This window comes from Schistosoma haematobium, chromosome 1, assembly GCF_000699445.3.
Source record: "Schistosoma haematobium chromosome 1, whole genome shotgun sequence".
NCBI classification, from domain to species: domain Eukaryota; kingdom Metazoa; phylum Platyhelminthes; class Trematoda; order Strigeidida; family Schistosomatidae; genus Schistosoma; species Schistosoma haematobium.
Window position 1 is genome coordinate 58,582,919 of NC_067196.1, and position 23,636 is coordinate 58,606,554.

The 23,636-nt window shown below is 33.8% G+C and overlaps 1 protein-coding gene across 2 annotated transcripts in view; it reads right to left on the bottom strand.

The window, feature by feature from the left end:
• Nucleotides 1–23,293, bottom strand: part of ZNHIT1 (Zinc finger HIT domain-containing protein 1) — a 68,687-nt gene extending 45,394 nt beyond the window's left edge. The window contains exons 1-3 of one of the 2 annotated variants that reach the window (XM_051209189.1): nucleotides 20,457–23,293; nucleotides 16,702–20,412; nucleotides 12,980–14,493 (exon numbers count right to left, since the gene is read on the bottom strand). In XM_051209189.1, coding sequence (XP_051074624.1) covers nucleotides 20,110–20,412; nucleotides 20,457–20,654 — 501 coding nt within the window. In that variant the 5' untranslated portion in view covers nucleotides 20,655–23,293 and the 3' untranslated portion in view covers nucleotides 12,980–14,493; nucleotides 16,702–20,109. Of the gene's footprint in view, nucleotides 1–12,443; nucleotides 12,731–12,776; nucleotides 14,494–16,701; nucleotides 20,413–20,456 lie in introns of those variants that run through there. The other variant, XM_051209188.1, reaches the window with a different exon arrangement.
• Between the last annotated feature and the right edge of the window lie 343 nt (nucleotides 23,294–23,636).

Below are 23,636 nucleotides of genomic sequence, written 5' to 3' on the forward strand. Positions count from 1 at the left end.
AGTTTTACCAACTAGTTTTGTGAAGGTAGTGGTTCCAGAGAGACTCATTTTAAAGCTGGAACATATATTTATACATGTCCAGCCAATCACTGAGATTCAGGAACAGTGATGCAGGTGGGCAGAACACTGAAAAACTCTTGAATAGATCAGCTCCATTGAATCCACCAGATATCAAAGCAGCACCTACAGATCTTCCTATAGATGTCACTCCACCAACAATTGAAGAAATCATAACAGTCGCCAAACAAACCAACAGTGGGAAAGCAACAGGACTTCAAAGCATACCAACTGAAGTACTGAAGTCACATGTAAAAGTAACTGCAAAGATAATTCACGTTTTATTCGAGAAGATTTTGAAGGAGGAACAAATACTGAAAGAATTGGAAGAAGGATGTCTCATCAAGATACTAAAGAAAGGAGTTCTGAGAAAATGTGAGAACTAACTACAGAGACATCATACTGCTGTCAGTACCAGGAAAAGTTTTCAACAGAGTGTTGTTGTACAGGATGTAAGATCCAGTAACATTGAGATCAGCAGGCTGGATTCTATAAGGATTGGTAATGCACCGACCAAGTTATTAAGACACAGATCATTGTTATATAAGCAACTGAATGGAACTCATCACTATACATCAACTTCTATGACTAAGGGTAGGTATTTGACAACGTGAATAGGAGAATCTTATGCAACCTGCTTCGACACAGTGGTGCATTTTGTAGGATCGTCAACATAATACGACGGACTATACTGCAAAGTGATGCATTGAGGACAGCCGAAAGATGCATTCCAAGTGAGGACCGGAGTCAGAGAAGGTTGCTTACTCTCTCCCTTTCTACTTCTTCTGGTGATTGATCGGGTTATGAAGACCTCTACATCTGACAGGAAGCACGGAATACAATGGACAGATTGTATGCAACTGGATGATTTGGACTTCTCAGATAATCTAGCTCTTCCATCTCATACACAACAAAAAATGCAGGTTAGGACAACTAGTGTAGCAGCAGCCTCAGCATCAGTAGGCCCCGACATACACGAGGGAAAAGGCAACATCTTGAAATACGACACAGGAAACACCAACCCAATCACACGATGGAGAAGCTCTGGAATGTGTGGAGAGTTTTACGTACTTGGGCTGCGTCATCAATAAACAATAGGGATCTGATGCATATGTGAATGCACGGATAGGCAAAGCGAGAACAGCATTCCTACAATTGAAGTACATGTGGTACTCAAAACAACTGTCATACAACAGTGAAGTCAGAATCTTCAACACAAACGTCAAGACAATTCTACTGTGCGGAGCTGAAACGTGGAGAACTACTACAACCATCACCAAAAGTGTACAAGTATTTCTAAACAAAGAGCATCTTGTGTAGGCACATGTCCGTTGACCAGATACCAGATACAGCCCACTATGAGAGAGAACAAACCAGCTTCCAGATGAAGAGGAAATTAGAAGACGTTGGAATCGGATAGGACATACATTACAGAAATCCCCAGACTGCATTACGAGGCATGTTCTATCTTGGAATCCTGAAGGGAAGCGGAAAAGTGTAAGGTCAAATAACACACTGTATCGAGAATTGGAAGAAGACGTCAAAACAATAAATAGCAATCGGAAACAGCTGAAAAGGAGGGCCCAGAAAAGAGTTTGGTGGAGAAGTGGGCTTTAGTGATGAAAGAAAGAAACGTCATTCACTATACATATCTGTAAAGCTCACCAGAATATCTTTAGGATAAACTGTCTTAAACTTTTTCTTTTCAGAAAATGCATGCCTGTAGTACAATCAAACTATTTTGATGTTTGTGTTGAAGATTCTGACTTCACTGTTGTATGACAGTTGTTTTGAGTACCACATGTACTTCAATTGTAGGAATGCTGTTCTCGCTTTGCCTATCCGTGCATTCACATATGCATCAGATCCCTATTGTTTATTGATGACGCAGCCCAAGTACGTAAAACTCTCCACACATTCCAGAGCTTCTCCATCGTGTGATTGGGTTGGTGTTTCCTGTGTCGTATTTCAAGATGTTGCCTTTTCCCTCGTGTATGTCGGGGCCTACTGATGCTGAGGCTGCTGCTACACTAGTTGTCCTAACCTGCATTTTTTGTTGTGTATGAGATGGAAGAGCTAGATTATCTGAGAAGTCCAAATCATCCAGTTGCATACAATCTGTCCATTGTATTCCGTGCTTCCTGTCAGATGTAGAGGTCTTCATAACCCGATCAATCACCAGAAGAAGTAGAGAGGGAGAGAGTAAACAGCCCTCCCTGACTCGGTCCTCACTTGGGATCTATATAAATAGATCAATTTAAATGACACTTTATGCTATAAATTTTTGTCGAATATACGACATCAACCCACGTGTTGTCGCTATGTGATTGGTCAACTCACAATTTGGGGGGGGGGGCTGAAATACATACGTATCATGCCAGATGCCTAGATCATTTTCTGGTGCTTTATTTCATTTGATCCGAGAGAGTTCTTTTTTTATGGGGATGGAAATGGTAACAGTGATCAATTATATGTTTTGTTCTGCAGTAGATCTCAAACATTATTTATTAGACTCGTTATTTGGTATTATAGGGAAGATCGTTTCAAAACTTATAAGTGGACTGAGATTAAACCGACGTCATATATCTAAAGTTTTATTCTTCCACAATTTAATTATCCAGTCTAAAACATTTTGTATATTTACTAGAATATTAATATGGTTTACGATTTTATAGTTTAGATCATCCACTAGTGAGAAAAAGATTCCGTTAACTAACTAAATGTTTAGTGATTTGAACAATAAATTCAAAATGAAGTGAAGTTCTTAACTAAAAAAACAGTTTCCATAGAAATGTTACGTGACATTTATTTTATTTACAGTTATTTTTTAAGACAAATTTTTAAATAAGTGTACGTATAGAAAACATGACATTTAAATCAATTCCAATAATCATGTTTTTTGTTAGTTTGTAGGCTAAAGGAATTTTATATTATTAAATGTTACATTCTTATTTTATAATGTAAATAAACCGAATTTTAGTAGATTTGAAATCATTTCATTCTTTACGCAAACGTTTAGTCTATTCTATTTATCATAATATATCATTCTTAGGGAATAATTCTCTGACAAAGAAAGTCATAGAGAATGTTAGAAAGAACCTCTATCCAACTTTTCCTTACAATTATTAGACTTTGGCGTCAATGGTTACATTGCAGCTTCCAACATAAAAATGGTAGACTTAAGTTAAAATATATAAATACTTTCGTCTAAGTTTAAACGAGTAGTTTCGCATTAGTTGGGGCCTGACTTTATGTAAGACATTAAGGAGGAAAATTATATTTATACAAATCTCAGTGATTCCATGTTAAATAAATCCAATGTTTCACTGGTCCAAGCATTTTTAAGTAAAGAAAACCAAACATTAAAATATTGAATATAAATGCTCGGTTAACTGTTTACTAAATAATAAAGATTAGTTCAGCGAAGAATTCTCTATTCGGCGAATTCATTTTCAAAGACATATCTAACAGAAATTTTATTATCAGTATTATTATCATCCTGTAAAAATAAGTATATATATTTGCGATTGTACAGCTTTGAAAACGAATTCTCAGAAACGGGAACTCTTCATTGAACTAATCTTTCTTATTTAATGTCTTAATGGGTGTATTCCGTTAACTGTTTACTAAATAAATTGTCCAATCATGTTTACAATGAACATGAGATTTATTGTAATGTGTATGTGACATTTGGTGTAAAAAAGTGGAGAAAATTGTGTTGTGTGTATGTGTACATAGATCAAATGTGAGAAAAATTCACTGACCAGATATTGTCTCTGATTAGAAATTTGGTGAAAATAGGTGGTTCGCCAGGTGATGTGAATCAAACATGCCACAGCATGTATACAGTGAAAGAAAATAAACAAACAAATATTTGTATTATTGTTGACCAAGCTTATTTTTTATCATATATTCAGATAAACTGACTGATTAGAACAAGTGAAAGTAATCGTTGCTGCCCACATAAGAAAAGATGGGATAGATAAAGTTTACTTATTATTAGTCACCATTGGACAGCTAATTATATCCCATCTCTCCTATTAATAGTGTTTTAATTTGCCCATATTTGTAGAGTTTTAACTGTTAATTTCTCTTTGTATGGAATATAACATTTTGGGATGATTCTTATGTCACTGAAATTAGTTGAATGACTAGACCCTATGGAATGGAATGCTATAGCTGATTTGTTTTATAACTAAGAAAGATTGGTTCTGAGAAGAGTTTTCTATTCAACGAATTTATTTTCAAAGCTGTACAATCGCGAATATATATACTAATTTTTTTCAGGATGATAGCCTTACATTCACTACACTTGATTTCATTAAGACAATTTCGTTGTTCTTCTTTTGGTATTGTCTCGGACTCTTGCTAATTTAAAATTTAGAGTATTGTTCGTTCAGCATAATACACTTGTATCGCAATGGTTTGGGATACTTCTGAAGTCTCTTCGAGATAATTCCGCTAGAAATTTTAATTCCTGATAGATAAATTAATTTCAATGTTATAGTGTCTATTTACAAATACAAAGTGATCCTTATCACCAATTTAAAACAGTGTTATATTAATTCTAAAAGTCAAAAACCATATCCTTTAAAGGACATAATTTATGAAAGCTGCAGAATATCAGAATAATCTTTTGTTCCATTGTGACCAGTACTGTTGGTTATTTCCTAGTGTCCGCCAATTTTCGGCGATAAAGTTTAAAAGGGGTCAGAATACTAGTTAAAAGAGCATCAGTGTGCTCTGAGTACTGTTGAACTGTTAGAAGCAGTCAGAAGAAGTCAGTGAATATGGCACCATTTTTTCATAAAGTGTGTCAGTTCTGTTAGTATTTAAGAAATAGATTTCTGAATAGTAATAGGGAACTGGAAATTATAGTCAAAGAGTTTGTCTTTAACTGCCTTCATTCATCTAAAAATTCAGAACATTAAGTTACTCTTGAGATTATTTATTTGTTCTCTAAGTTCACTTAGAACTAACCAGATTATCATCTGATCCCACTGCTAGTCACATTTCATCTGTTTTTTATTAACTTGTGCTATTATTAGCTATATTGAATCAATCTGTACAGAATCTATATATCCCGATAACGGTTGATCAAATTTCGGTCAAAATATCAACAGCACGTTAATCCAAACTATTTTAAACTAAATTAGAACTCACATGCATCGCACGAGTACGTGGCTATCCGAACTCAATGGTTTGATGGGAAACGTGATGGAATTTGAAGCTAACGGTACTAGGTTTGAGTCTTCGTGTGAATACGAATCTGGGATGCAATTAAATGCAGCTGACTAGTCCAAAATAAGAGGAAACTTGAATCTCGAATTTCACTACCAGCCACATTCCATGTATTAAATATTAACTATTTATTAGGATTTCTCATTTCAAATGTACAGATATTTAAAAGCTAAATGAAATCTATAAAAGCAGTGTGCTCAATATACACATGGAAATTCTTTAGGTCGATACCCAAACATTTAAAGACAATTCAGTCCTGATAATTTCTAGGACAGTTGAAAATTTCGCTACTTGAATTTCAGTATGTACAAGAGGCCGTTTGGTGTGAAGCAAAATATTTAGCGATCGTAAATATATATAATATAAATAGAATGTCAAACTAATTCTCCGGTTAATGGTTTTGAAAATCGTGTATATATTTGGATACACATTACCTATGAAATAACTTTCACTAATAGAGCAATGTACTATGTCTTTCTTTCAACTGAGTATTCATAAATGTGAATGAGCTAAACAACAACTGTGGCTATATATTCAAAAATGTCGAAATCCTAGATCAAGCAACCTCTAAGGCTTCTAAAGGAAGTAAAAAGAGTGGGATCAAGATAGACTTGTGATTAACAGACTCAATTCATCAAGGGATATGGATTAAATCAGTCAATCATGTGGTCAGTGACCAACCTGATAAATAGATCAACATGTGAAGACAATCATATGTATATCATTATTACAGACTTATCAGGGCATACGCCAATTACGCCCTGATAATATTACCCATATCGACAATAAAATTTGTGCAAATAAACCATTTAGTTCAAAAAAAACTTAACACCCCTAAGATTTTTCTACGTAAGCTACAAATCCTTTCATTATTTCGAAATATCGTTGTTTCTGCATTCACAAGGTGAATATGATCGTAACATCAAGTCTTATGGTGTAAACGATGGTCAACCTTATATTGGTATAATTTAAACGATATGACCTAGTATTATGAATATAACTTGTATGCTTACAGGATTATTTGATGTTGAAGCTTCCTCACGAAAGTCGCCACTGTAAATTTCATTGTGAGGACTCGAATAGGGGATGACGATTAATCTTATATGAAGTAAATCATAAGTTACTTTGAAACACATAGACCCATCTTAACGACGACTGATGAGTGAAAGGATATCTAAATTCATATCTTTCTGTAACCGACTTCAGACACCCAACACCAAAACAAACAACCGTAGTAATGTTTCATTAAAATTGACAATTACACTAAATTTATTGGTCAATAGGTTTATATAAGTACCTAAAAAACGAATAAGACACTATTCACAATTCGGCTAGAACTTTGTATTTAGGTATCTCCGCTTCAAATTTATCAAAACTTTATAATAACACTTAACTACAAACAAGTTTAAGATAGATTTTACGAGAATTTAGTGTATACATTTCAATCAGCATGCTGAATATAGATAACGTAACGAGTGATTTTGGTGAAAATTAATACTTTCGTAACCATTGAAATAATAATATACGGTTTATAAGATGATTTCACAATACACTGCTTTCAGTACTTTGGGATTACGTGTTCCAGAGTCATCAATGACTTGCTGTTATCTTAGGATGGTGCATTTGTGGTCATCAGAATAGGTAAACCAATCATAGGAAAACGGATGTATTGTATTGTATTATCTTAACAAAATATTTTTTTCGAAATAAGGAATAAATATCTTCAGAAAAAGTTTCAAACAGAAAGCCGTCAACCTTAATTTGATGATTAAACGCATCCGTAACCTCTAACTATTCTTGACATGTAAAGCCTATTGTTTAATCCAGAAACTAAGTTTCAATAAATAATTTGTTTGCCAACTCTATTACGTCTATATCTTAACAAGTGTGATAAAGAACAATGGCAGACCAATGTTGGCCTGTACAGAAAAATAACTGTCCATGAGAATATAAAAGATAAAGATAGTATGAGATTCTTTACTATACATACTTCGATTTCAGAATAGTGATATGTTTTGTAAACCTAGAAAAGTTCATTAAACAAATGAAAACAGTATATACGCTCTAAATGTTTTTATACTTTTCAACAATTAAATTTTAACTCCACTTACCTGGGCACGACTAGTCAGTTAAATAGTTGATCAAAATCCGCATGTTGTATACTTTTACTCATAAGAAAATACTTGTTTCAGAGTTTAGAAATACTAACTTGATACACACCATCGAATTCTTAATGCTTAATACCTGAGTATTTGAATAATGCCACTAAAATGATAATTTATCACATCGGAAAACCACTTAATAATACAACGGATTAAATAATTTCCGACCTGGTTTTTCATGATCGTCAAAAATGATTACAGTAGTTAAGCGTTTTACGCTTCATATTATAAGTGTTGGAAATGAGTGGAGCTAAGATGAAGGTGATTCGCAAAAACGTTCCAAATGTTGTGTTAAACAACAGAATCGACCAATGAATGACCAGTGGTGATATCTGATTTACAACTCTGTGTTATAGCTTAGATAATTATTAAAATTAATTTTGTGACCAGACATGTATTTTTTAAAATTGACCAAAGAAATCTCATTTCGTCTCGTTCAATCAATCTAAAATGTATTTAGTAAAGAGATATTTTGTCTCTGATTTATACCAAGTTCAGAATAAATGAAAGGAAATCCTTACTAAGAATCCTCAGTCTTATGTGCCCTTGACTCCATATAGAATCAGAATTATTGGTTAATACTTCAAAGAGTTTTCTACTTAACGTAAAATGTATCAGGAATGAAAACAAGAGAAATTTTTAGTCACAGTGACAAACTAACAAACTGAGCAATTGTGTGTGACCTGAATTAATTATCTTAATAAAAAGAATGGGAACAGTTATTTCGTATGTTATTGAGCATGTGTTCACCTCTAAATGTCTAATCATATTTAAATAAAAGGTCTAAACTCTGAGGACAGAAAACGATTTTAATATTACGACCAATTCTTTCAGAAATATCTAAAATAAGGGTTATACTGGGATGACGACCGTTAACACATGATGCCAAATAGTCTTTTAATTTAAAAAACAACAAACATTATTGTATGTCTACTAGCTATTTATGGTGTTTTATAAACACTAATTAATTAATGCACTTCAATAATCGGTGAAAGTTCATGTATCTAGGTTTCAATCATACTTCAGTTATGGCATTAAGTGAACACTGAAAAACAAGCAGGTGGGACTGAATTTCAATTTGCATATCAAAATCTTAGCGTAATACTAATAAAGTTGCTACTGTTTAATAATGTTACATTTAAAAACTTATATGCGCGCCTTTTTTAATTAGTTTAGTAGAAACATTGTAATTACTTTAGTTGGTCACTTAATATCTATAAATGTGTATTGCCATATATTGCCACATATTATCGTTTCCTCGACAAATCATTATCAACTAATCATCCTGTAGTACAATTAAGTTGCAGCTATTAATTTATTAGAATTAAAGATGATTCCATACGTAGAGAAACATTCTTCAAGTAAGCACTCTTGATAAATTAACAATGTAAATCTACATTTTTTGTAAACGCTAATACTTGCCTTCTTTCAATATGCAACGTTGGTTCACTGTATCGTTTGAATTAATCAAGTTTAATTTATGTGAGTATTTTATAGATCGTTGCACAGTAAGATTGAATGAGATATTTTGTTATTTCAGCTTCTTACTGATGATTGCTTAGATAAGTAAACTGTTGTTAGTTTATTTGAGTCGATTAACATTTGTGTATTTCTAAGAAAAAGTTAAATACAACACACAACATTGTTTTGTAACCTACCTGTAAAATCAATTCTATCCAGTTTCATAAATGTATATCAAAAAAGATAGTTATTTGAAATCTAAATTATATTACTGATGTAAACAGTTATTTGCCGATTAATCGACCACTGAACAGTGACCAATATCGTACTTGTCTAATTATCAGCACTGATCGAATATGTTTGATGAAGTAGCACTATAGATAGTAGTTAAAGTTGCTCTGGGCCTTTTTCACCCAGTTTTACAGTTTGAGGCATTGGTAAGCTACTAGGGCAGCCCAAATAGTTCATATATAAGGCATTATTTCTTTGATCACCTGTTCCATTGAGGTAATTCAGTTTTCATCAACTGGATAAAGATACAGACGCTATAAACCATGCAGTTTATATAAGTTTTATTATTCCCAATTAAATTATTTTTTCCACAAAAGGCCTGTTCTTGAATAGTACACAGTTTATTGGCTTTTCACGATGGTGTTTTATTATAATTTGTTGGTCAGATTATTAATTCAGATTTCTTACGAAATATGGATCATTCAAGAATAAATTTATCTTCTACACATATATTGTATACGTGTTTAGAGTTATAAAACTACAATCATGCTTTTAAAGATTAACAAACTGATCAGGAACTCTTTTCTAAATTCTTTCTCTGAGATTTTACAAACACAGTCTTCCTCTTTAATGTCTCACATCAACTCGGCGCCCGAATACTGTGAAACTATTCGATCAAATTTAGACGAAAGTTCTTATTTAATTGTAAATAACCAAATAGATTGTCCTCTTAGAAAGTGATTTCTTGAAATAGTATTTGACTTTGATATAAAATTCCAACTAAAGTTTCATTATTCATCCCAAAAAGCAATTCATCTTTAACATAGAAAAGGATTAGGTTATCACATAAATAATAATAGGACTATCTTCAATTTATACGATATTATAAGTGCAAAATGAACATATTTTTGTATGGATGACTTTCAAGTAGTTGGTTATTTTTACTCAGTATAGATTTCCTGTAGAGAAATAATTCATTCTAGTTACAGTGTGGTGTGTGCTACTTATGTTGACATAAGTAGCATATAACGCTAGGCAAAAATAGAATGTCTGGCAGCAGAAGCTCAAGAAGATCGAGTAGGAAAGAACGAGAACAGAAAGTGATTGGTATGGAGATGTAAGAACACTAAAGTTTGAGACGATTGACTAGTAGTTACAAAAGGGACAGTCAAGTTTGGGACAACTGATTGACATTTTGTATGATTCTCAGATTTTACTAAGATGTTCTGTAATTTTGTGTTCAAATACATTCGATTGTCCCCACCTGTGTTCTCATTCACTACAACAGTTTTATGGAATAGTTACAAAATTTCTGCTTAGCGAGTTATTTTATAAAACTTTAAGTTATATTTACCTGAAAAATAGTGTTACTTCGAGATAACGTTTGAACGTGTGATTTATCTGTAGAAGACTGTTCATATTTAAATGTTGAAAATTGCGAATGAAATTCATGGAAAGAAACTAAATCAATCTCTAGTTAACCATGGTGATTATTTAAATAAAATATTAGAAATTATGTAAATCTAAACAAAATGAAAATAAGATGGTGATATTTTATGGCAAAATACAGAATAAGAAGACAGGTTTGAATCAACCATTGGGATAAATCAGTGGATACGTGCTTGTATTAACTGGTAGATTTTTACTTTTATAGATTCAAGTTTACATGTTAAAACTTTCCTTCAGTTGTTGAGAAAGTACATAAAGCAAAATGAATTCATGATATTGTACTCAGATCTTTATTCTTACAGTTTTCGAATGACTAGAGGAATTATGTGTGAAATCTTATGGACTGTTTTATTCATTTATCATAAATTTACGCTAGTCTTAAAGGGAATAGTGGTACAATATGGTAACTAATGTCAAATTTTCTCATCTGCTTAGCGCAGATCTACACACAGTTTTCATTCATGACTTCCTATCATAAACAGAAAGGGTAAAACGTATTATGCAAGTCAAGTAGTACATTACTTTACTGTAAACACAGGTTCATAAGCGATCATTATTATTATTACCAAAATGAACCTGGATAAATCTCGATTACAAACGACTTCGTTACAAAATCTCTAATCTTATATAAGAATTTTCATTTAGTTCACGTTATCTTCAACTTGAATTGTTGATGATATTTTTTAAGGTTTATTCCTTATTTTCATACTGTTTTAATGACGAATTTTGTCTATTATCATTTAGGTAAATAAATTTATTAGCTAATGCTTGTTTGAACAACTAGTAATCTTACAAACGCCAACCCAAATTGTGATAATCTTAGCACCTTTCAAAAGGATCACAGAAAGTTCAACCTTTCGATGTTTGATTTACCTTTTATTTGTGGATTATTATCAGTGCTTCTAGGTTTTATCCTAGTATAGGTCTAATAAACCATCAGAACATCTTTTACTCTCTTCATTTTGAAGTTATCTGAACAAAATCCAGCTAGTTCAAGTCATGCACCTAGTACCTCCCTCATGTCATAAGAAAAGTAGCTAACAACTCGGAAATAAAGGTTAGTGAATAGCAAGCATTATAGCTTTTTGACACTAAAAACTATCTTTAGATTATTTTGACGCGCGTTGAGATTAACTCACCATTTAGATTTCTTTCTTGTTTTTACATAACTGTGGAATTGTTCAAAAGAAAACAATTTGTGATTGTTACGATAAACATTCATAAAAAACATGTATTTCAGTTTGCCTCAAACGCGGTTTTCTACTTTGATTTTTATCCTGTAAATTTGTAGAGTATCAAAACGCATTTAATATTTCCATTTTTTTTAAAGACAAAACATGTTTTTAACCTTAAAGACTAGAACTTGCAGTAAATTAAGTACTTACTAATTACAATGGTTTAGAAAAATTGTGCAATAGGAGATCTAAGTACACGTATAATTTGATTCTATTCAAAAATGCTGATATTGTAACATTAATTTGATTTCTTAGAGCAATACAAAATATAACCATATGTAAGCACTTTGAATGAGTTTTACTGATATCATACAAAGAAATACAAAATTTCACACCACTGAGTTGTTTAAACTATATTTATTTATAGCTTTAGATAGAACTAATGAATTGATCATAACACTCAAATCAGATCACAATTACATGGTTTATTTGTAAATACGTTCTTGTCTAGCTGAGAATATACTGTAAAAAAGAATCATCATCATACTCAATAAGAATGCTAGATAAACTGTTAATACTAATATGAAAGAAACAATGAGAATGGGTAGATTTATGAACGCACCTCAGCAAAAAAAAAACGAACATTGACGAAAACAGTTGTACTTACCCTGAGGTGCTGTTTGCAATCTCTCTAAAAAGCTATTGACAGGAGTGTTAGATAGTAGAAAAATCCACACAAAACTAGTTAAGTATACTTGAAGTTGATTGTTCTTAGTCCAACGATACAGATACATATTATTCAGCAATAACGATATCTTATATTTGGTCTTTTTATGGGGCTCTAATTAAAGAGCGCCCAGTATGTTGTTTTTGATTTTATTATTGTCTTTGATAAAACATAAAGTGTGATGATATACCGGTTATTGTTGCGTAAGCCCTAGAGATAAGTATAATCTGTATTCAAAAACAATGTACACCTATGAATGTAAAAATAGCCCACCTCTCTATTCATATTCATTCAATTCATATGGGTGTGTACACATATTATGCAGTTCAGTATGTACTTATGCTGCTGGAAAAGTGTGCATATATACATACGTATATCTACCTTTCTATTATATATATATATATATATATATATATATATATATATATATATATATATATATATATATATATATATATATATATATATATATTTGTCAGTTAACAAATATTAGAACTTACGCTTTTACATCAGCCTACAAAAATTACGATTTACTTTTTTATGTTGTTTTTTAATGGTTCCTTCTTAGTGTTTCTCATTCGATATTTTCGACCTGCCTTTCATACAGCAATATTTAGTGTAACACATACACCTCTCCTACAAAAATATGTACACAAAATTCGGACTAGAATGAAATTTTTTTTGCTTTGTTGTATTCAGCATTATATATCCAGGTATCATAAAATAAGTAAAAAGAAATAAGGTAGGTGGGATGGGGGATATGTGCCAACATTTGGCCCGGATAATAGCTAATATTCAATCATTGAATAAATAAAGCATGCAACGAAGCACATAATGCAATAATGTGTTTGTGTGTGGTTATCTTTAATAAAGTATATCTTTGTTTTGAAAAATCTGTCCAAAATACAGAACGATCAACAACGCCAATTCATTCTCTTTTCTATGTCGTCGATTTACCTTAGAACTCAGTATAAATAACATAATTCAATAATGGAAAATACTGAATCTTTCTTTAAACTATACAACATTATTCATTGATGAGCCAGGTTCACTACATTGTAAAGAAAGAAACTTAAAGTTTTTTAGATCCCAAACATAGCTTTTTGAAATGTCAGTGGGAAATATTGATTCAGAAATTTATAAATGCTAATATATATATAATATAATCTTCTTTTCCGCGACAAATGACATGGTTATGTGTGCGTAGGTGTGCAATAAAATATAATCGTATTACTTGTCAAACAACCAGTCCTGATCAGTATAAAGGATGAATCGTTTTATCAGGAAGCTTAAAGGTTAAAATGGTGCTATTCTAGTCTATAAAGCATACACCAAAGATATACATAATTAGGGAAGAGATAATTCAACATATTTTTAATTTAGTAATGTACCTTGTTTATATAATTTGGCTTCCAAATACAATGAGAGTTTAGTCATTAGCATGGTAAATGAAGTTACGAAGTAAATGACACAATGTAAGCGGATAGGAATATAATAGACATTAGGAGATCGATAATAACGATTACTGTGTCAACATCATACTGCAAGATCACAATTTCTGGACGAACCAATTAGTTAAGATAGTAAGTCTTGGATTTTGGCTCGAAATCCACTTATCCATATGGCTAAATAGAATAGTTCATGATGGAAACCCTAACGTCCAACCGTAAATCCTAATTCCTTACATTAAATTATAATCCTCATTTCATTCTATTGGTTAGGTAAATTTTCTCAACGTCACTTTAGCGTCGCTCAAACAACATCCGTAAATTATAGTCTTGCTTACCATACTATATACATATATTTCGGGGATACTATAGGAAAACAAAACAAGGAAAATCTATGAAAAAACTAATAGATACTTACACGTGAAAACAAATTATTGTTGATTACTAAAGTAACAATTTGGCAACTGGCTTCGGAAATATATACATATTTATCCGTTATTTCTATCCTCATCGAATGTCACAATTTTAGGTCCGAAGATTCACTAAAGAAAAATAATAACCTTTATTTATTATCTCAGTGTACTAATTATGACAGAAAATTTGTAAGTTAGATAATTTACGATTTCCAGTAAGACAATGTATATCTGTTATCTAGTTATCAAGCGGGTGTATGAAATACTACGTGAAGACAAAGTTTAGGTGAAATATTTGGATACTGAGTTGACTGTAATTTAGAAAAGTGAGTTAATAACAAGGATGAGTATTTGGGTGTATCTTTATAATCCATCTTATCGATGATAAGATACTATATGGATATTGGGAGATCTGTTAGAGAAGAGATTTGAACCCGTTTTAAACACGGTCAACAGATAGCTCCAAGTAGAATATTTCGTCAAGTGACCACAATTTTATCTGAAAACACCAAAATTTCAAAAATGTCACTTCTGAAAGCTCCAACTGAAAATTTAGTAGATTCTAAAATATAGCATGTTGATCGAATTTTTTCAAAGGCTCTTTAACATTTTTTTATATGGAGAGTAGTTACTTAATTGATCGAATTGTGAATGACGCATGAAATTCATTTTCCCTAATCATCTGAGACATGTAATTACATTTTTAGGAGTCAGCCAGTCAAATTAAATTATACAAATCCGACTGTTAATCTCTATGCAAATAAATAATATAAAAGTGGTGTATTCACATACTATTGCGATTTATTTCCGTCGTCAAATAAATCCATGCCAGTACTGTTTGTGTTTTAACTAAGCTTCGTTAGAATCAGGGTTTTAAGTACTAAGTGCAAGTCAGCACTCAGAGGACACTTACATACATAACAATTCTTAATTTCCTTTATATAAAAACCTCATTGTGACTTATATAACATAAAAGGAGAAAAAATGTGTCTGCTTTCGAAAGTGATCTGTAAAACCCGTTGTCTGGAAATTAATAGTCAAACTGTGATATAATAGACAGTCTTAAAGTAACAATTTGGGTCATTAACTATGTAAGATTAATTCTTTAATAAAATCTCCATCAGCTCATCAAACACTTGTCACATAGAGAAGGCACTTGATATTGCTAGGGAAATTACCAAATGTGTTTTTACGATAAAACAGTATTTAACTAATCTCTGACAATAAAAGTACATGAAAACCACTTGCCTTTAGAACGAACTGTAGATAAGGATGCCATATGAAGCGACTAAACTGTTTCCTTTATTACATCTTTGAGAAAGCTGTCTTTGCAAAGTTTGCGCTTATCAATTATATGTATGTATGTTCGTCAAGAGTATCTAATCCTTTACGTGAACATTCTAGACAAGTTTTTTACAATATTTAGTAATCCAGACACTACTAACAAACCGTTTGATAGACAATATGAAATCAAGATTCAAATATAACATGAAATTTGAAGGTAGAAGTCGATAAATTATTGACCAAAAGAAATAAATATACATCACAGTGTTACTGATAAATCCTATTTAATCTAATTTTGAATAGATAATTTAGTTTTCCAGTTACCCGTTGATGTGCTGCACTACACTTTTTATATATGTGCTTAAGAAAAGACAATAAAAATATTTGCAAAATACAATTGGATCCACTTTTTACTTAAATTTATGGAGGGAATCAGTTGCACGATGATTTTTATGTACCGAAAGTAGCAATATAGCTAGATGCATTAGGGTTAACTGACGATATGCTCACTTGATACCTTCTATGATTCACCACATAAATTTTAAGCAACTCAGTATTTCCCATTGCAATAGATCAGTACTAAAGTTCAAAACTGCAATTTCAAACAAATATTCTGCATATGACATTACTACTTATATGAAACATGGATGTATGCACTTCAATATTTGAAAACAATTAGAATAGCTACTGATGGAAAGTCAACATCATCAGATGCTTCAACCTAATTGTCTGGTACAGTATTATTATTGTCAAAATACATAGAAGTATTGGATGAATAAAAATGGATAACGGAAACAGTAATGACTAACTCATGTTATCTATTTATGGATACAATGTATGTATGTCGATTAGCTTTGATAGCTTGATGGATGATTAAAAGAAAATTATGTTCAAATTGCATGCTACCTACTACGATTTAAGTAATACAGATGATAACGCAAAACTTTCGAAAGTCACGCTCACCAACAGAACTGATCAGCTTACGACTTTAATGATAAACCATGAGCAAGAGAAATCGATACAAGAAAACCGAAAGTAGTTATAATCACTTACACCATTATATCTGTGACAAATTTGAACATGAGTAGTGACAATGGGGATCGTCAGTATCATATCACATGAGATGATGCTCTATAAGTCCTCATACGAATGTAAATCAACTTAAACTTGAAAAACGGTATAGCATCAGTTGAGACAAACGTCATCCAACCTTCATGAAAAATAGAAACCGTGGAATACTGGCATGTCTGAACTCAGTTGTTGACGGTAATTGCCAGGAAACTTGAACATAAGCTTTTAACTAGCTGGAACTTGCAGCAGATCACACTTGAAATTTGGAGGAAATTGATCCCCAAAACGAAATTCGAACGTGAGTCACCCAGTGCCATTGTCAAATGCGTTATTAATAGGCCATTTGAACCGCGACTAACACGCAGGATTTAGATTGTTACAATGAATGACCGCTGAGTAGTAACCAATATCATGCTCTTCTAGAACTTAGTGACGATCGAATTCTGTCGATCTGGGCAAAATGAAGTAAATAAGCCTAGTTAATGGTGTTCGGGAGGTTACTATTTCTCGGTCGACCATATAACAGAAAGATTCTTCTTCCTGATGTACCTGAAAAAGAAACTGGATTAACAGCGACCTCAGTAATCTGGTACGGAGCTGAAACTTAGAGGACAACTGCAACCATCATCGAAACAGTACAAGTACTTATAAACAGTTGTCTACGCAGAGTAACCAAGATCCGTTGACCGGATACCATCAGCAACAACCTAATGTGACAGAGAACAAACCAACTTCCATCTGGAAGATAAATTAAGGAAGGATGTCGAAGGTGGATAGGACATACATTGCGGAAACCATTAAACTGCATCACGAAGCAAGTCCTAACTTGGCATCATGAAGGGAAAAGAAAAGGGGGAATACCAAGGAACACAGCGTTGGGAATGGGAGGTACATCAAAAGAATGAATAGCGATTTTAAACAACTGGCGGGGACGGCCCAGAACAGAGATGGTTGGAGAATTCTGGTGTGGGAGCGCGGTTTCAGAGTCCGAAAGACAACTTCCTGGGGTGGGCCACAAATTAATTTTCAGTCTTTGATGTGTTAAATCCGCACTTTAACGGGTTTACCCCAGCAATGGAAATTCATGGGGTGAGGTGTGTTGTCTTTAAGACCGATCTCCTCTAGCCCCTTCGCTTTATTCTAAGAATGCAGATAATGGCTGTCTGGGGAAACACCCCGCTGTTGTTTTACTTTAGCACCATCGGCAATACGACTACGCTCTCGAACTTAGGGTTGTTGCTTTTAGTACTATCAATTCCTAACAAGCCTTTCTGACATGATAGTACCTAAAGGAACAAGGGTTTTGGTGTATCAGAGCAAAGACTGGAAAAATAGTAACTTCCGTAACTATTTTATGGGTCAATATTGTATACACTCCTATCGAGTAATCACTGTATAACTGGAACACCCCTTCTAACTTCTGTTTAATTTTTTCTGTTAAGTCACTAACCGTTATTGTACAGCTAATATTCTTAATTTATTTTATAGTGTAATGTGGTCCAATACATCTGTGTATAAACCCACATGTGCTTGAAATAAGTAATGGTAAAAGCCTAGTTAATGACTTCTCTTCGGACTCAAGGCGAAGTACAGAGAAAAGCTTGCAGATAGGTGGACCAATAGGATTGTAGCTTACATAAACTAAAAGTTAGCTGTGCATGTCATAACGTATGCTTCGTCAAGTCTACAACGCTAGACTATGGACGGAATATAAATAAAAATAATATATTTGTAATATCCCAATGAGTAGAAAATCAGATGTTTCTGATTCCCAGAAGAAGTAGCTCACACCGAGCCACGAAACGCCAGAAAGATCTAATTTTCTACTCATTTGGATATTACAAATATATTATTTTTATTTATAGCAATCTACCCAACGCTCATTTTATTTGAAATTATTAAGTCAAACCTTAGTAATGATACCTATGGACGGAATAGTTGACGCGAAATATAAAAAAACTATTATCGGGTTCCTGGTTGATGAATTTAGCATGTGATATTGTATAGAATCTCAAGATGGCATGCTTCACCCAACATAGCTCTCTTGAGTCACCACAGCACACAAGCCCGACCACTTAGTGAAGGGATTAGCTACGATCAGGTAGTTGTAAATACTTAAAAACCAATCATTTTCGTTACTCTCTCACTAATTTTATTTGTAAACATGTGAAGGACTTATTCTACTCAAAAATTAGGCATAATCTCGGATAATATACACTATTGATTAGTAAATACAACACAAGATGGGACGTAATTCGCTATATATCAGGAGATTAAGAATCATCATGAGCAAAGCACTACATTGGGCTTAGGAAACATAGACGCGAGAAATTTACCAATCAACTCCACATGTGCACACGGTGCGTGCAAGTAACTGAAATGTAACACCTCATGAACTAGTATAGGTGGTTCTCCTTGCACAGTTTAACGACAAAAACCCGTACTTAGCAGATTGGATTATTTATTTAACCGTCGGGTAGTAGACATGAATTAGATATATCTGTTAAGTTTTGGGTAGTCAGGGCATATTGTTAGCCCCTAACCAACAAATGTTGTTCAGAGAAAGTTCACGGACATATGGGTAGTTAATGAGTTGTTCTTCATAGTTAATTATCATTCAATAAAGCAAACACTATCATTATTGAATAACCCCTAATTTTAGAAGACAGTGTTATGTCCCGATAAGAATAATGAATGGTAAATTTTGGGATCCATTTATGGACCAATACTATGCGTATATTTTTATCGTATAATTGTTAAATAATTAAACTATACATATTCATGTCCTTCCTATTATGAGCTCTATTTTGACCAATGAACTAATATTACACGATTCACCATTCTTGAATTATGCCCTGTCTATCAATTACTATCTCCTACATTCACAGCCACATTTGGCTAGTTCTTGTACAAATGTTGTTTCATATTTTATGGTACAGTGTGGTCTGTCTGGTTGGTATATAGACCCAGTATGGTTGAAATAAATGATTCATACCGCAGAGGCTGAGATTGGTGTTTTGGACTTAACTGGCTGGGATAGGAAGGAAGCAGGACCGATAAGTATTCTAGACTGCTCGCACAGGTTTTATGTATCATTGGTCCGGTCGATAATTCATTGCTCTCTAATTAGCGTTATCATCGCGTCATACATTAACAGGGCACACGGGTCACAAGTTATGACAGACAGAAAGTATATCGAAATGACTGCTTAACACTATAGTTAGAAAATATTACGTACGGTAACGTGGAAGAGTGAAGCTTAACTATAAGCCAGGATTATAAGTGCGATATAGAATACGGAACATACAAATATACCCAAAACAATCTGTTGAAGCTCATGTTTAAGGATTGAAATATATTTACAAGTGATCGTAATATTACGAGGGTTATTTAAGCGACCCATTTCATACACCGCGTATCTGAATGTATTTCATAACACTTCCTGCTGCAGTATGGTAGACCACAAACTATACAGTTATATAGACCTTGAAAACCACAAACATTACAAAACTTCCTCCTGGGTAGCCTGCTCGGAGGAACGGCAGCCGTAAAATAGCACGCACCAGTAGTTCCTCCTTTCGTTGCTTGATATTCTTCATCCAGTAAAATCTCAAACGTTTTCCTACAGCGTGCACGAATATTCGATATGCGTTTCTTTTTTCGGCGCTTATTGTTGGCTGAAATATCTTCATCCTAAAACGAAAAGTGGTAAACTGATGCTAAAGAACTATCCAAACCTCATCTCCAAATTGTGGTCTCTTCGTTCCCTTCACATCTGAGTGGGGTTCTTCAATGTGATTATCTTGTTCCAACAAGCTAAGAGTTTTTCTCTGTCTCCTCTCTTTAGCTGCATCATCTAAAGGACGTCTAGTAGCCTCACGCAAAAGTTCGCGTTTTTCCATATCATAAGATGCACTTATTTCATTTTTGCACATTAAAGGATATAAAAAAATTTAAAAAGGTTAATATTCTAAAGCTACACTTGAGATATATACTGAATATAATTGGGACCTGGGTATTGGGAGAAAGGTATACAGAATAATAGCTGTTATGGAAAAAGTTCGATTCTCTGAAACACGGTACGGATTAAATAGCAAATCCTAAACGGAAAGTATGCGGGACGTGACTCAGAAAAAATATATATCTGTATAAAAGACTATTGACTGATAACACTACTTAGATGCCCAAACTTCGTGGAGTCCGAAACAATGGCTCATAATTGAAAGCAAGAATGCTTAAACCAATTAGAGAATACAACAGTTTATATTCTGCTATACTGAGAGAAGCAGCTTCAATCTTGGCAATACCGCTTAGTGTTATGTTCTCACATTCGCTAAGTCGAGGCACATCACCGGAAATTTGTAAGTTGGCCCACATCACACCAATTTTCGAAGGAGTTCGCAGCGAACCTTCAAGCTACCGATCGGCAGCACTTCTCTCTACACCCTCAAAAATTATGGAGTCCTTGATATACGACGGTATACACGACTACTCATTATCCATAAACTTCTTTTCACCCCCCAACAGCACGGTTTCGGAAAAGGTCACACTTGTATAGCCAACCTGTTGACTGTGTTAGAGAGATGGACAACCATCCTTGGTCGCAAAGGGAAGGTTGATGTCATATGCCATGACTTCTCAAAAACTTTTGATAGGGCCAACCACATATGTGTTATCAATAAGCTCAAACGACTAGGTATCAAATCACCTTTAATTTGTTGGCTCACCATATATTTAAAATATCGATATTTTAAGGTCAGGGTTCACTTCACTTACTCTCAGGCTATGGAATGTCCTGGTGGGGTCCTCCAGGGTTCAGTACTAGGACCTCTGCTTTTTATTTATGTAAACGATCTTCTAAAGCAGGCATCGTCAGATTTATTGCTTTTCGCTGATGATGTGAAACTCTGGAGAGAAGTACGTAACCAAGAGGGTAAACTGGCACTTTAGGAAGATCTGACTCGACTCTACAGGTGGGCAGATGACAACAGGCTTACCTTTAACACTTCGTAGTGTAAAGTAGTCCATCTGATACATTTTGCAAACTACAACTTACGCAACTCCCCTCTAGAGGTATCCCAAGTTGAGAAAGATCTAGGAGTGTTGGTACCCTATGATTTAAAGTGTTACACCAACTGTGACAAAAATGCCCCCCCTAGCAAACCTTGCCCTGGTAACTTTGAAGCTCATTTCCGGTCAGTTCGATGGAGGAACTTTCGACATAATCTCCAACAGTTTTACTTGTCCCCATTTAGAGTACGAAAAAATAGTATTTCCTCCCACATTCCAAAAGGATAAGGACACTCTGGAACGTATCCAACGCCGAGCCACGGAACCAGTTCGAGGACTCAAATTAAAGCCTTATGAAGGGCTCCTCCAATCACTGAACCCTCACCCATTGGAGTACAGGCGTCTTAGAGGTGACCTTCTAATGGCCTGCAACATCCTTGACACTTCTGCACATCCCCATATATACCTACTTGGACTTAGTCTCAACATAAACCATAGGGGTAATGCCCGGAAACTGAAGACAACACAGGAGAACAGGTCATATATACATCTTCTACTCCTTAAGAGTAGTCAAATGCTGGAATTTGCTGCCAGCTGAGCTGGTTCAGGCGACTTCGCAGAAGAACTGACATACTCTTAACGACTGAGGACAGTATCTTACTATGATCATAGAGAAAAGTTGGTAAGTCGATTTACCAACTTTCTTCTTTTTCCCCTTTTATCGTCAGTACACCTAGGTTCCTACCTGAAGGTATCGGTGATCCACTGTTACTAGATACAGAAGCCCGCTAAGCGAAAGATCCTATTCCGTCCAGAACAATTTGAATCATGTTCAATAAGTACACTGCATCACCTGACAGGCACTTAGGAACGCATCACCAACCATATGTCAAATTTACGCCATTATTGTAAGAAACAAGACTAATAGATGATAACAATATATCAGTTATATTATTCGAAGAGTCAGTTTAGGATACATATGCGAAGGTATTATGAAAAATACTAAATCCGTGCAGAGCTTCCTTCTATTGTTTGTATACACTACACACAGCTTACTCATGACTTTGGGTGATAGAATTTATAGTCTGTTTATGTGCAGCTAACACATTTGTTTCACAACTACATGTATCAGAAACAATTATTTTAAAATTTGTTTTCCATATTCAATCGTTTTCGGATCACCAAGCAATAGTGCTATTTTTACTGCATATGTTAATTAGTTGTAATCAACCTGTACTCCTGAAACCGATAAGCCTAAGTTAGCAGAGCCACTATCTACTGGTCAAGGTCACTTTGAAGATAGCATATAAATATACTCACAGAACACTTAGCCCTCAAAAACTGTTAGGCCATGACTTAATAACAGTAAACTGAAAGTCCTTTGAAAATTTTTTCCAAATATGTACAACCTGAGTTATGAAGACTCGTTCGAGCATTGTAGCAAACCCTGCAAACCAAGCGGCTTCCGATTACAGTTCAGGTCAATATCCAATAAATCACAAATCTGTTCTTCAATGTTTTATCCAATAACGGAAACCAAACTGACATACTGTCTGCGTGGATTCTTTTTTGTATTTTATTTGATTGCGTTTTATGGAATCAGAAATTGCACCAAAGCCCTTTTCACGTGGTTTACGTTAGTAATTAATATTAGGGTCTGATTGTTTCCGATTTTTAGTTCAATTTCAGTTGAGGAACAAAAAAATGTCCAATGAGTTTCATCAACCTTTTGGACAGGAGTCTCAAAGTTTATTCAACTTTCTTTAGGATCTGTCGGTAGATGGATCTATAACTTCATGTTGATGTAAAACGTTTTACTCGATGACAAGTCGTCTATTGTAAGCCTGCGAACTATTATGCAGTTTCTTCATTGATTCCCTGTTTCAGAACACAAATTTGAAGTCATG